The 11,731-nt window shown below is 33.8% G+C and overlaps 2 protein-coding genes across 2 annotated transcripts; one reads left to right on the top strand and one right to left on the bottom strand.

Annotated features, from left to right (window-relative positions):
• Positions 1–1,318: 1,318 nt before the first annotated feature.
• On the bottom strand, positions 1,319–7,248 carry TRIADDRAFT_63823 (uncharacterized protein; the record flags this gene model as incomplete). Its single annotated transcript, XM_002111311.1, has 16 exons — positions 1,319–1,475; positions 1,571–1,690; positions 1,781–1,934; positions 2,043–2,122; positions 2,280–2,341; positions 2,448–2,552; positions 2,677–2,860; positions 2,953–3,047; positions 3,161–3,263; positions 3,398–3,538; positions 3,649–3,701; positions 3,787–3,856; positions 3,950–4,019; positions 4,169–4,466; positions 6,650–6,697; positions 7,123–7,248. 16 exons carry the CDS (start codon positions 7,246–7,248, stop codon positions 1,367–1,369), a joined length of 1,818 nt encoding a protein of 605 aa, XP_002111347.1. The 3' UTR covers positions 1,319–1,366.
• Positions 7,249–7,830: 582 nt separating this feature from the next.
• On the top strand, positions 7,831–11,498 carry TRIADDRAFT_50137 (uncharacterized protein; the record flags this gene model as incomplete). Its single annotated transcript, XM_002111785.1, has 14 exons — positions 7,831–7,949; positions 8,028–8,106; positions 8,241–8,320; positions 8,989–9,049; positions 9,427–9,485; positions 9,677–9,746; positions 9,838–9,911; positions 10,081–10,201; positions 10,370–10,414; positions 10,541–10,660; positions 10,710–10,790; positions 11,052–11,096; positions 11,199–11,270; positions 11,403–11,498. The coding sequence occupies 14 exons, from the start codon at positions 7,831–7,833 to the stop codon at positions 11,496–11,498; spliced, it is 1,122 nt and encodes a 373-aa protein (XP_002111821.1).
• Between the last annotated feature and the right edge of the window lie 233 nt (positions 11,499–11,731).

Raw genomic sequence — 11,731 nt, 5'->3', positions numbered from 1 at the left:
TACTAGTACATGGCGGCATATTAACTTTTAAAGTGGCGCTCTTAATTACACCATATGTGGTAATAGCGTTGACGTTACCAGTCTATCAGTATAATCGCGATATAGATACTGCTTTATATTTTTAACGAAGTGAGAGCATCAGCTACCCGCATAAGTTATAATAAGAAACTATCGAATATAATTAGCGAAAACTTGAATCTTTCAGTACTGGACTGAAATAGATTATATTGGAATAAATGAAATTGATTCAAGTTCTAGAAACCTATTTCAATCAAGCAACAATTTTGAAAACGCAGATAGCAAGCAGCGAAGCTATTGTATCCTATCATACAGCCGAATGTGTAATATAGAATTAATTAGCTTGCAAGTTTTAACTTGGAGTAATATCAAATTGATAGAGTGCAGAAAAATTGACATCGAGATCTTATTTATTTAGCTTTCACAAGAATCGAGAGTATGTAGCACTTGCATATCCGTACAGCCCAAATTTATTCTTAGTTTGGACTATGTCTTTATGTATTTTTACTTTATACCACCGCACCATATTCTCCGCTTCTTGATAACTACCTAACAGTCCATTTACGATGTAGAATTCCGACTAAAGTATGGTATTGAACAAATCTACGTAAAATAGCTCAAATTTGCAGTGTGTACCAATTGAATTGTATTTATTCTGGGGTTAGAAGTATACGTCACTTAGCTTAAATATGGCAATACCAATGCAAACAGCATCTAATGTTTTATTTTGATTAAAACTTTGACATAATTAAGACAATTGCTTAGCTTATCCACTCTATCAAAGAAACCCTAAACCAGAATGAAGCTCTGTAATACTGTACCAAATGCCAGTATTCAGGCAGCAGTCGCCCTTGTGCACAATAATAAACAATTACGTGTATGCCAATATGCGTGCAATATGATAGTAGTTACAATCTCTAAGAATATTATCATTACTTATCGCTAGATATTTCACGTTTGAAACGTAAAGAGACTAAAATTTAGATCTTTTGAGTATTAATATCTTCACTCAATCTTAAAACAGTTTTTCTAGTATTACCGGTTATCTGATTTAGAAGATACACTGTAAAGTTGGGAAATAGTACCAGAATATCGAAAAATCCCTGCATTAGCTAGAGGATGAAGTTAAAATTTGGGTAAAATGATCATTTATGCCACTATATACATAGCCATTCACGATCATAAACTATATTAACGACACTGTACAATTTCTTGCGCATTGTTATCCATAAACTGAAAATCAGTTACTTAGAGGAAATTGTTTAGATTACAAAGCATTTTTATACTGTACAACCTTAAAATAGAATCATTCTATTTATTAATAGATAGACTCTGCTACATCATGCTTCTAGCTATCAGATTGATCCGAATCCTCGTTTTCGGTTTTCTTAAATATACTGGGGTCAGGTAGATTAATAGGTTGTCCAGATCTATCAACCGGTCGTATAATTCCGTGGCTACAAGTAAAAATAAATATAATTCAGTAAATGTCTCCTACGAGCATACCTTCTTATCAATGTGATATTAAATAAATCCGGTGCAACACGCTTACTCATTTAGCTTCTTAAACAGTGTGAATAGATGCTCTGCTTCTTTCTCAATTTCTTCCTCTGTCATTCCTTCAAATATGTTTTGATTATCTGCTTTAATAGCACCAGTAACTGGATCAATCCTACAGTTGAAACAAATTATTACTGTTGGTAGCATACAAGATATCACGTAAAATCAATGAAAACAGCTCAGGGAATCGAGAGATACTAACTTATCATGTTGTTCCTTGTATTCTTCGGTGTCACTATCGGTGTCATCTGACGAGTAATTGACCGTTTCGACAGTTTGATTACCGGCAAGTAGACCACGTGAGAGCAGCATTCCAGCTGCATTACCATAACCAGTATGTTTGATGAAGCGATCAGCTGAAGAAAGGAGAAATATTTAATTAGAGTCGGTTAATTGCGACAAAAACTGAAATTTAGGTATCCGTGAAATATTAAATTTTCTTAAAACAACACTGAAGCGTCTACCATTTTCTTTGCATAAAACAAATAAGAAATCTTCAACCAAATTTTTGATATCCCAAGGAGATGTCAGTAACGCAATTAATCTACAATAATTACGATATGGCAAATTTCATACTTGAGAAATCTTTACTTTGCACAAATACAGTAAATTTAATCCAGGCATTAGTCATAGATATTAAAATAGAGAAACAATAATGATAATAAATTGCTTCCCAATTAAATATATTAATCAACGCAAACCGGCTTTCTAATGAATTGCCTTCTTCAGGACGCTTAGTAAAATCTTTTCTGGGCGGGAGTACCTAAGCAATATAAATATAACTACGCTGTCAATAGACTGTAAGTTACGATTATTTTTATTATTACTACTGTTATTTCAATAAACCGAATGCATAAGCTTTAATTAACCTTTAATTTCAGGTACTTCCGTATATAGCTATCGGCACGAGACAGTGAACATAACAAGGTTAGAATTGGCTTTAAAGAATCTCTTGATTGCTGCGACAACAATTCCTAATTAGTTAAATCGTAAATACGGTAAATCAATCAAAAATTTACGCATGTTATTCAGACAAATATTTGAAAATTATAAAAGCAACTTTTTGCTATAAGTATCTTCCATGTTTAGAGTTCTTACAACGTTTGGAAGCCGACTATGGAGGAAATCCAAGAGGCCTTGAACAACTATCATATTACGATTGCAGAAAGCAACAGTTTCCTTAATTTCGTATTCATTGTTATCCTCATCGCCGTTTAATGGTAATATTAGCAGCTCTGATAATAGTTTTGGAGGTATGTTGACAAATATGTTCACAATATCTCTATATAAAATTATAATATTTACGTTTAGATTACATTTAAAGAAATAACATGTTTTAATAACGAAATATCTTAATAAACCTAAAAGGCATACTTTTGGAGGACTGATACAACAGGGAGGTCTGTTAATATATGTATAATGTACTTTCGAACAGTCTCAACAAGCTTAGCTATTTGTTTGAGATCTTCCTGCAGTTTTTAAAGTATAGCAAAGATTAGTACTATCAGGTTCAAATACAATGAAAATATCATCATGATCTTATGAAATATGATGAACTACAGCTAGTTACAACAATTTTCACCTCGTTACATGTTTGATTTTGCAATTCTAAAGTAATATTGAACAATATTCGTAAACTTTCAGAGACCAAGGACATACAATCGTCACTAAGCGGGATCTTGCTCCTAGTGAAGAGATATATAATGAGCTAGTCCATTCGCAATTGCTAACGATTTTACAAATGCATGCTGTACACTCGGATTTGGTTACAGTATCTAAATAATGTACTAAGCATCTCTTAAAGTATCCGAGAACAAACCTTGTATATGCATTGGCTACATCTTGTTGTTGATCATGATCCACTGGGTTATCGTTCTTCACGCCTGCATCTTCACTTATGTAGCGCAAGATTTGATTAATTATTAACTTCAACCCTTGGTACTTCTCTAATAGCGTACTCCTAAAAATCATGTGAAGTATTTTTAGACAGATTTGCCTATTGTAACGGTTATATATATATACAGTAGTTATATCTACATGTGTATGAACCAACATCGTAAAAAAGTTTACCTCTGTAGAGGAGGGAGAGCAGATAATAAGAACAATAAACGAAGATCATATAGCTGATTTAGGAAAGAAAAAGTAATTATAGCAAACAATGAGTAATTGATTATCGTATCATCATTGACTTAATAATAAGTTTATTACTTTCACAGCATAAGGGAACTTGTCATGTTGATGTACATGATTACAGATGCCTTCCAACCCATTTCTTGCCCTTGTATAAAATTTATTAATTTAAAACATAAATTAGATTAAAAAAATAAAGCGGTACTGAATACAGCAACAAAATAGGTAGTTAGACTCTTACTGAAATGCAGCTCGTGCACTAGCATTTTGATAAATGAGATTGCATAGACACTTCTGAGCTTCTATAATAACTGTAAAAAAATAGCAGTAGCCATTAGCCATTAGTCTAAGAAAATTATTTTTTGCAATTTAGCTACTGCTGACAATTTTCGATAATGCAAGAAATATGATTCCGAGTTAGTGATAGTTCTAATCGCTAAATAAAAGAACTTTCACATACCCTGAATTTGATCGTCGCTAATGCCAGCATGATTTGGCTCTTCTGAAGTTGTTGCTCCGCTGTTGTCTAGTTCATTATTGCTGTCCAAGGGTGTGTTAACATTATCTTCTGCTACTGTATGATATCCAATTTGTTGTATAAGCATACTGATAACGGTCTCATCACTAAACTTCATGGCCACACTTCTATCACGGCTAAATATACGTAGTGTGCTTAGCATCAGGCGACGTAACGTTAACGAGATTTCGTTATGGTCATTGCTGGCTTTTAATTCCTTACATAGCGTTATAACCAGATCCTACAATTTAAAAATTAAACATTTCATTATTTAGCGACTTAAGCTAAATTAATGAATCATTAACACATACGTGATCACACACTTGAGTTTCATTTATCAGATATCGAAATGATACCATTGTAAATAAATAGCTGATAATAATTAATAAATGTCGAGATCAACTTTCAAAGATTACAGTAGATTAATACAGTAATCGTCATGATATTTTGATTGAATCTGATAGAAGCACTCGATTGCAAAAATTGTTACGACTGAAAATTAGTTGATGTGGTAAGGTATCGTTTAATTTTTTGCCTGAATAGTTACTTAAGCCAACTTTATAATCTTATTATTAGGTATCCATGTATATCGAGTCGCAAAAGGTTGCATATGTTTGATACTTTTTACGTCTTGTAGAGCAATCATTATAGATTATTACTGTAATAATGATGTTATAGTATGACATTGTAGTCAAGGTTAAAAAGTACCATATACTAAATAATGTTAATAGTTCTAATTTGCACAGAAATAGTAAGTTTAAGATTAAATTCATTTTTAAAAGCATAACATAGCGATGCAAGCACTAAACGGTGTGATAAATATATAATATCCCATCAAGTGCAATAGTCAAGATAAACAGGAGCCTGCTTACTACATTGATAGTTTGTTTACTGTACTCATTGTATACTCATGATCGATAAATCTGGCGAAAAAAAAGATAACATGGTAATAGCATTTGGATAATATTAAAAATTTAGAAGAGCCCGAAAATTAGTGTATTCGATGATGAATACAATAGGTAAGAATATAGAAGTCGTGTATGTATTACCGACTACTATCTTTTATTAATTAATTAATTAATGCAAAGGCGATAAATTATATTTGGTATCATGATAATGATGCCATTTTATAGCCCACTACAGTAGATTGTGCTTAGGACTACATTATACTGTAATATGTAGTCAAGTTTACATATGTCTATTTTATATTTATCTATAGATAATAAATATAATAGCCAAGTAATAATGCATAACGTTTGTGTCTGTTGTCCGTAGTGGTAAGAAGGATATGATCTCAGCCATTGTGACTGTAGATTACTGTCTATTATGATCATTACAATCAAGGGTACAAAATTAACTAGTGTAGAATGCGATCAAGAGTGAATATAGTCTACTGTCTAACGTAAAATTATAATGCCTCGAGGTAAAGATCTTATAATATCTCTGCCATTCAGTACCTTATTAAGTGAGTCATTAAGAATATGATGTGCAACCGTATATTAAGCTACGCTACATGATTACAATTCAAGGGTAAAGTCGATGAGTATAGAAGCCTATTACTTTGAATGAGAGTGTACTGTCTATGGTAACATTCTAACATGTATATCCTAGTATGTTATAATAGTAATACTATCCAATCCGTACCTTGTTGGGTAAGAGTAATCAAGAGAATCATGTACGCGTGTTAAACTACACCATCATGATTACAATCAGCCGATGAACGGAGTAAACCTCATAGTGAATCGAGTGCGATCACTGCCTATCGTAGTATGTTAATATATACGTACGATATGCGAGAGAGTACATCTTCTAATATTTTTGTCATTTATCATGAATACAATCCACGAAATACAGTTGACTAGGAATAGCATGCCATTACCTTGAATCGATTGTACTATCTACGGCATGATACTAATACATGTACGAGTCCATCTTAGAATACCTTGTCATTCGGGACCTCATTGAGTGACGAATACACAGCGAATGGTGTACGCTTACAATAGGTTTAACTCCAAGAAATGGAATATACATCTATTTCTATTCTCTAAAGTAACCGTGATGATCGCATGCTCTGTATTACAAGTATTCCCGTATAATGCAAAGCTAAATCAGCCCAATATTACTGTAGTGGATAATAGAAGAAAGGAATAGATATATATATCATATTGGTCAATTTATAGTTTCATGACAACATGACATCTTACAATGGCTACTGTAGTGCTATATTGTACTGCATCAATATGATTGATTACATTGAAGTATGGAAGAAAATGACGACGATCTTGAAAATTTTTAGAGCAATACATTGATTGTATAACACAGTATCTATCTTCATCATGTTTTTGTGTATTTAATATGATTAAAGTGTTGATCGATTTGCTTAGAATTATTTACAGTTCATAACAACATGATGAATCAATTTACCTGATAAAGTTTTCCTGTCACTTGATCAAAAGTGAATTGCTTATCTAGCTAATAGAAGAAAAAGGATGCAAAAATGACCATCAATTACAGCTTGAAAAAAGTCAGTATGTAGTTGCAGATCCGCTATTTCAATCCTGTCTCCTATCATGTTATGTGTCGATATAGTACTGTAGTGGAAGAGTAGGAATGGATAAAGTTGATGAATTTCCTTGATAGTCGCAATCTTTTCATTGATGACTTGTCTAGTCAAGGTATCGTATCATCCAGTGCGATCATTGATAGGCTACTGTATGATATCATGCATCGTATACTATTGTGCCTACGGTATATCCTCGTACAATCGACTTTATTCTCCACTCAATAGAAAAGTCTATACGGACACTACTAGGACCATTCAAGACAACTGCGATAATTTTTCATTTTCACGTCCTATAGATGAAGATTACGATCAATTTACAAAGAATGCAATATACCTTATCACATATGTCCTCTAGTAAAGCCTGGCAGTCTCCAAAATTTTTGTCTTTCAATACTTGGATACATTTTTCAATCTTTTGCTTGGTTGATATCGGTTGTATCACATCGGTGGTAGATTCCATTTTGTTGAAGCACTCTCGGCTGTGTTTACTACCCGTAGATCAAGAGTGTCTTGGAGTCACCTAGATAGGCTTCAGCCTTCAGTACAGTACAGTACGGTACAGTACAAAAATCCGACAGTCATGGTACTGTACACTGTACATTGTAGACTAGGGTCCGGACCAGACCGAACCAGACCAGAAGCGAAGAGTACAGTAGATACGATCATACGACTCATACATATACTGTACTGTATGAGTGTTAGTACTGTATGAGTCATCGTGTACAGTGTACAGTGTACAGTACAGTAGTCTTGACAGTCAGTGCTACAGTACTGTACACTGTACACGATGACTCATACTAACAGTGCTGCACGACTCTCAAACATGTACATGTATGAGTTGTATTGATCGTATGACAGGTCTAATCGTACAGTATCTACAGTCTTCTCTGTATGGTCTGGTTCGGTCTGGTCCAGACCCCTAGTCTACAGTGCACAGTACATCGTACTGTGCACTGTAAAGGCTACAATACGGTACTGTAGTACTGGACGGATAGCGCTAGGGACTTCGTGTTGCGGGCCACTAGAACTTACAAGTCCCCGTATGCAACAAACCACAACAGAGCTGGCGGGAAAGAAAATAAATATGAGCTCGGAAATAATGCCAACCGATGGTGAACGAAAATCCTCTAGTAATGTCAGCGTCCCATGGGTTGAAAAATAGTACGTATAGAAACATGCTTTACTACAATGTTATTATACTTGGTATTCCATTTTTTGACTCCATTTTGGTTATGATAGCCGGCCAAGATCGATCGATGATGTTGCACATCAAGATGAAGTGGTATCCGTCTTGAGGAAATGCCTGCAAGGTGCAGATGTAGGTCCACTTACCTGCATGATGTCATGATTCTACACTGTACAGTTCATATGTCAATAGGACAAATTGAAATGCAACGTCTTGTAATCAAAGGGTAATTTTTAAATGTATTCATACGGATATTCTACTTGCAGCTACCCAATTTCTTGTTCTATGGTCCTCCAGGCACTGGCAAAACTTCTACTATTTTAGCTGCAGCAAGACATCTCTACGGGTACACCTTGATTGCACGCATTGAATAGACAGTACTTTATAACCACTATGCAGAGAATTTTGTAAAATTATATATTACATAACGTACTGTATACTGTTCAATATTTGTTTCTGCTATAGTGTAGCTCTACATATTTTGTACTTTCCTTGCACTCTCTACATCTACTTGCCATTACAAGACGATACGTCTTGTAAAAGCATACAGTATGCCTTTTTTTACTCAGAACTACAGCAATAGAAAATAGATTATATCCGATTTGTGCAGCTATTACTTTTATCATTTATATTCATATAACGTTGCCCATATATGCATGACTGCTATGCTATAGACGCGTAAGTGCATGCAAGCAATGCCATTCTACTGTACGTAGTACCACAAGTACTACTGTAGTAACGGTACTCCTCAGTACTTAAGAAACTGTAATCAATTCCTCCTTGTCTTTCACGATAAATTTAACGTAGCGCTTGGACAAAGTAACTCTTTTAACACATACGTACAGTAGAAGTTTCAAAAATATGTAAAATAATACTTTATTGTAAGATTATTATCTAAAATACTACGAGATATCCAACGTGTTATTTGCGAAAGGGTAAAAGGCACAGTGTAGCAACTGTTTTCTTTGCTATTGCTGAAACTCTTTTTAAAGCGTCCTGATTTATTCCGATTAGATCGGATATTTATAGATCGAGAGTCCTGGAATTAAATGCATCCGATGATCGTGGCATCCAGGTAAAGCATATAGTTATAATTAAAATTATACGTCCTCATATCTAGCATCTTGTTGCGAATTAATTGATTGAATACGCAATAACTAGTTATGATGCACTACTGTACAGTACTACCAATAGTTACAATACTTACTTAGTAATCGAACCCTTGTTTGTTATACTTTGAATATAGTAAAATTTAATGCGTGTAGAAAGTATACTTGTATTTTGAGAACATTACCCACACAGTCAATACAGTACAAGTATTTAAAGTAGACGCTCTTTCGTATATCCGTCTGTACATGTAGTGGGTATTACATTAAAGGTTAAATCTGCGTTCGTATTCACGAAGAATACTTAGTCTATGTAATCTTTGATGTTTTCGTATAATAATGAAAGGTCATTCGTGAGAAAATAAAGACATTTGCACAGCTATCGGTTGCCAATCAACGGCCTGAGTAAGTCATTGCTTTGCTCGGTCAACTGTGACCCAACGATATACCATCCTATGGTTTAATTGTTCATACCAGTATAATATATAGCATTCTACATCAATTTAATCAGTTGTTTGTTGCAATGCTTGTATTTGAAATCAATTTGTAATGACTACAAAAATTTATCGGCATTACTATTTAATTTGTTAATGCAGTGGTACACCTTGCCCTCCCTTTAAAATAATAATATTAGATGAAGCCGATTCCATGACCCATGCTGCACAGGTACACAAACATATACAGTATATTGCATTTATAGCTTTCAATTTCTTGCTTATTACCTTATCTATGCATTACATTACTCACTACTACATAGGCTGCACTTCGGCGAACAATGGAAAAGTATTCGAAAACTACTAGATTTTGTTTAATATGTAACTATGTTAGTAGGTAAGCTACATCAAATGGCATGAGATAGGTTGTTCAGTTATTAACGCACACTAGCTGCCAATTGCAACTGACTACTATACTTTACATAAGATCTACGGATACAGTGCACAAAATAGCATTCTGACGATAGTCATTTGAGATTGATAAAAAATTGGCTTCGCTTTTATAGAATTATAGAGCCTTTGACTTCTCGCTGTTCCAAATTTCGCTTCAAGCCACTGCCGGAAAATATATTATTACACCACTTAAGTGCAATTTCCGAAAAAGAAAACCTAGACTGTGATAAACAAGTAAGTAAACCATAATACTAATAGTTGATGTAAGATAGTATTCCGATGTGTTATTTAGCATAGTAGGTGCTGTTACAATACTACTTGTTTATTATTATGAAGGATAGTTGAAGAAATATTCCAAATAGCTAAAACACATATATAAAATGTACCCATCTGTCGTTGTAGGCCTTACGGAACATAATATCTATATCAGAAGGTGACATGAGAAAGGTAGGAATAAAACATTTTATAGACTCCCATAGCAGATATTCGAGACTTCCTAAAATATAAAAAATTATAGTACCTAACCAATTACTTGATAGGTTTTATCTGTGCCTGTTGTTGCTTTCATCGTAGGCTATTACCTATATACAAAGTGTATCACGATTGTATAACGATAAGCGTATTACTTCTGAGAGAATAATCGAAAGCGCTGGGGTAACTGGACTGTACTTCTCGATAGCTAGTGCTACGTTAGTAATACAAAGGAAGACCAATTTAAAATATCCTGATTTTACCATATTAGGTTATACCTGATGCACTAATCGACTCTATTCTCGAAACTTGCCGCCTGAATTCTTACGAAAAGTTGGATAAAATAATACAGGTACACCAAGATGAAAACTTTCGAACCTCGGTCAACAACTTGTATTTTACTTAAGAACGTAGAATAACAGCTTTTATACAGCTTTCGATAAAACAAGCTTAAAAGTATCTTTCTTTACATTAAGGACAATTTGATTTAATATACTGTAGTAAACTATTCTTGAAACCTTTCTTACCAAGTTTGAAATGGCTTCTAATGCTCGATTTTCACGGCAGCATTAAAAGTTATTAAATCTCGCTATTTTTCATGTTCTCGTGTCAGAATGTAATTGCTGATAGTTACTCCGCATATCAACTACTATCTCAAGTAAGTTATTAATATCTTATTTTGCAAACAGCTCGCGGAAAGTTAAACTCAATTTCATTAAAGTAGCACTTACTAATGAGTTTACTATTTTACAATTCGAAGCTCCATGACAAAATCGTTGACGTAGATGAACTGTCTGATAAGAAAAAGTCGTTTTTAGCTCAGATGATGGCGGTAAGTAATGCTCGTGCAGTAAAGTAAAATCGTTTTACGTATACTAGATCTTTTACTGATATCTTCGAAATGATGCAGAAATTGATACAACAACTGCAGTTATAATATCGTACGTGTATTTCGGAACAATAGGAAATTGATAAATGCTTAATGGACGGTGCTGACGAATATTTACAAATGATGAAATTATGTAGTCATATCATGCAACAAGTTTGCGCTGGAGAATGACTGGTGGAATATCCGTATCAGTAAATAAAAGAACGATCACTTTATGAATAAGGAACTTAATCTACAGTCTGCAATTTTGCTAGTTGAAGCTGCTATTCATTACAATCAATATTTATGGATCAGCTCCACAATTTATAGTTTAATCCATATTCGTAAATGTTACCGGATTAATTAATTTTACATTTAAGTTATGAAAATCTACGGTACATTTTTTTAGAATTTATTGTACTATT

This window comes from Trichoplax adhaerens, genomic scaffold, assembly GCF_000150275.1.
Source record: "Trichoplax adhaerens TRIADscaffold_4 genomic scaffold, whole genome shotgun sequence".
Lineage (NCBI taxonomy): Eukaryota > Metazoa > Placozoa > Uniplacotomia > Trichoplacea > Trichoplacidae > Trichoplax > Trichoplax adhaerens.
The sequence above is the reverse complement of the archived record's forward strand: the minus strand, read 5'-3'. Positions and strand labels throughout refer to the sequence as shown.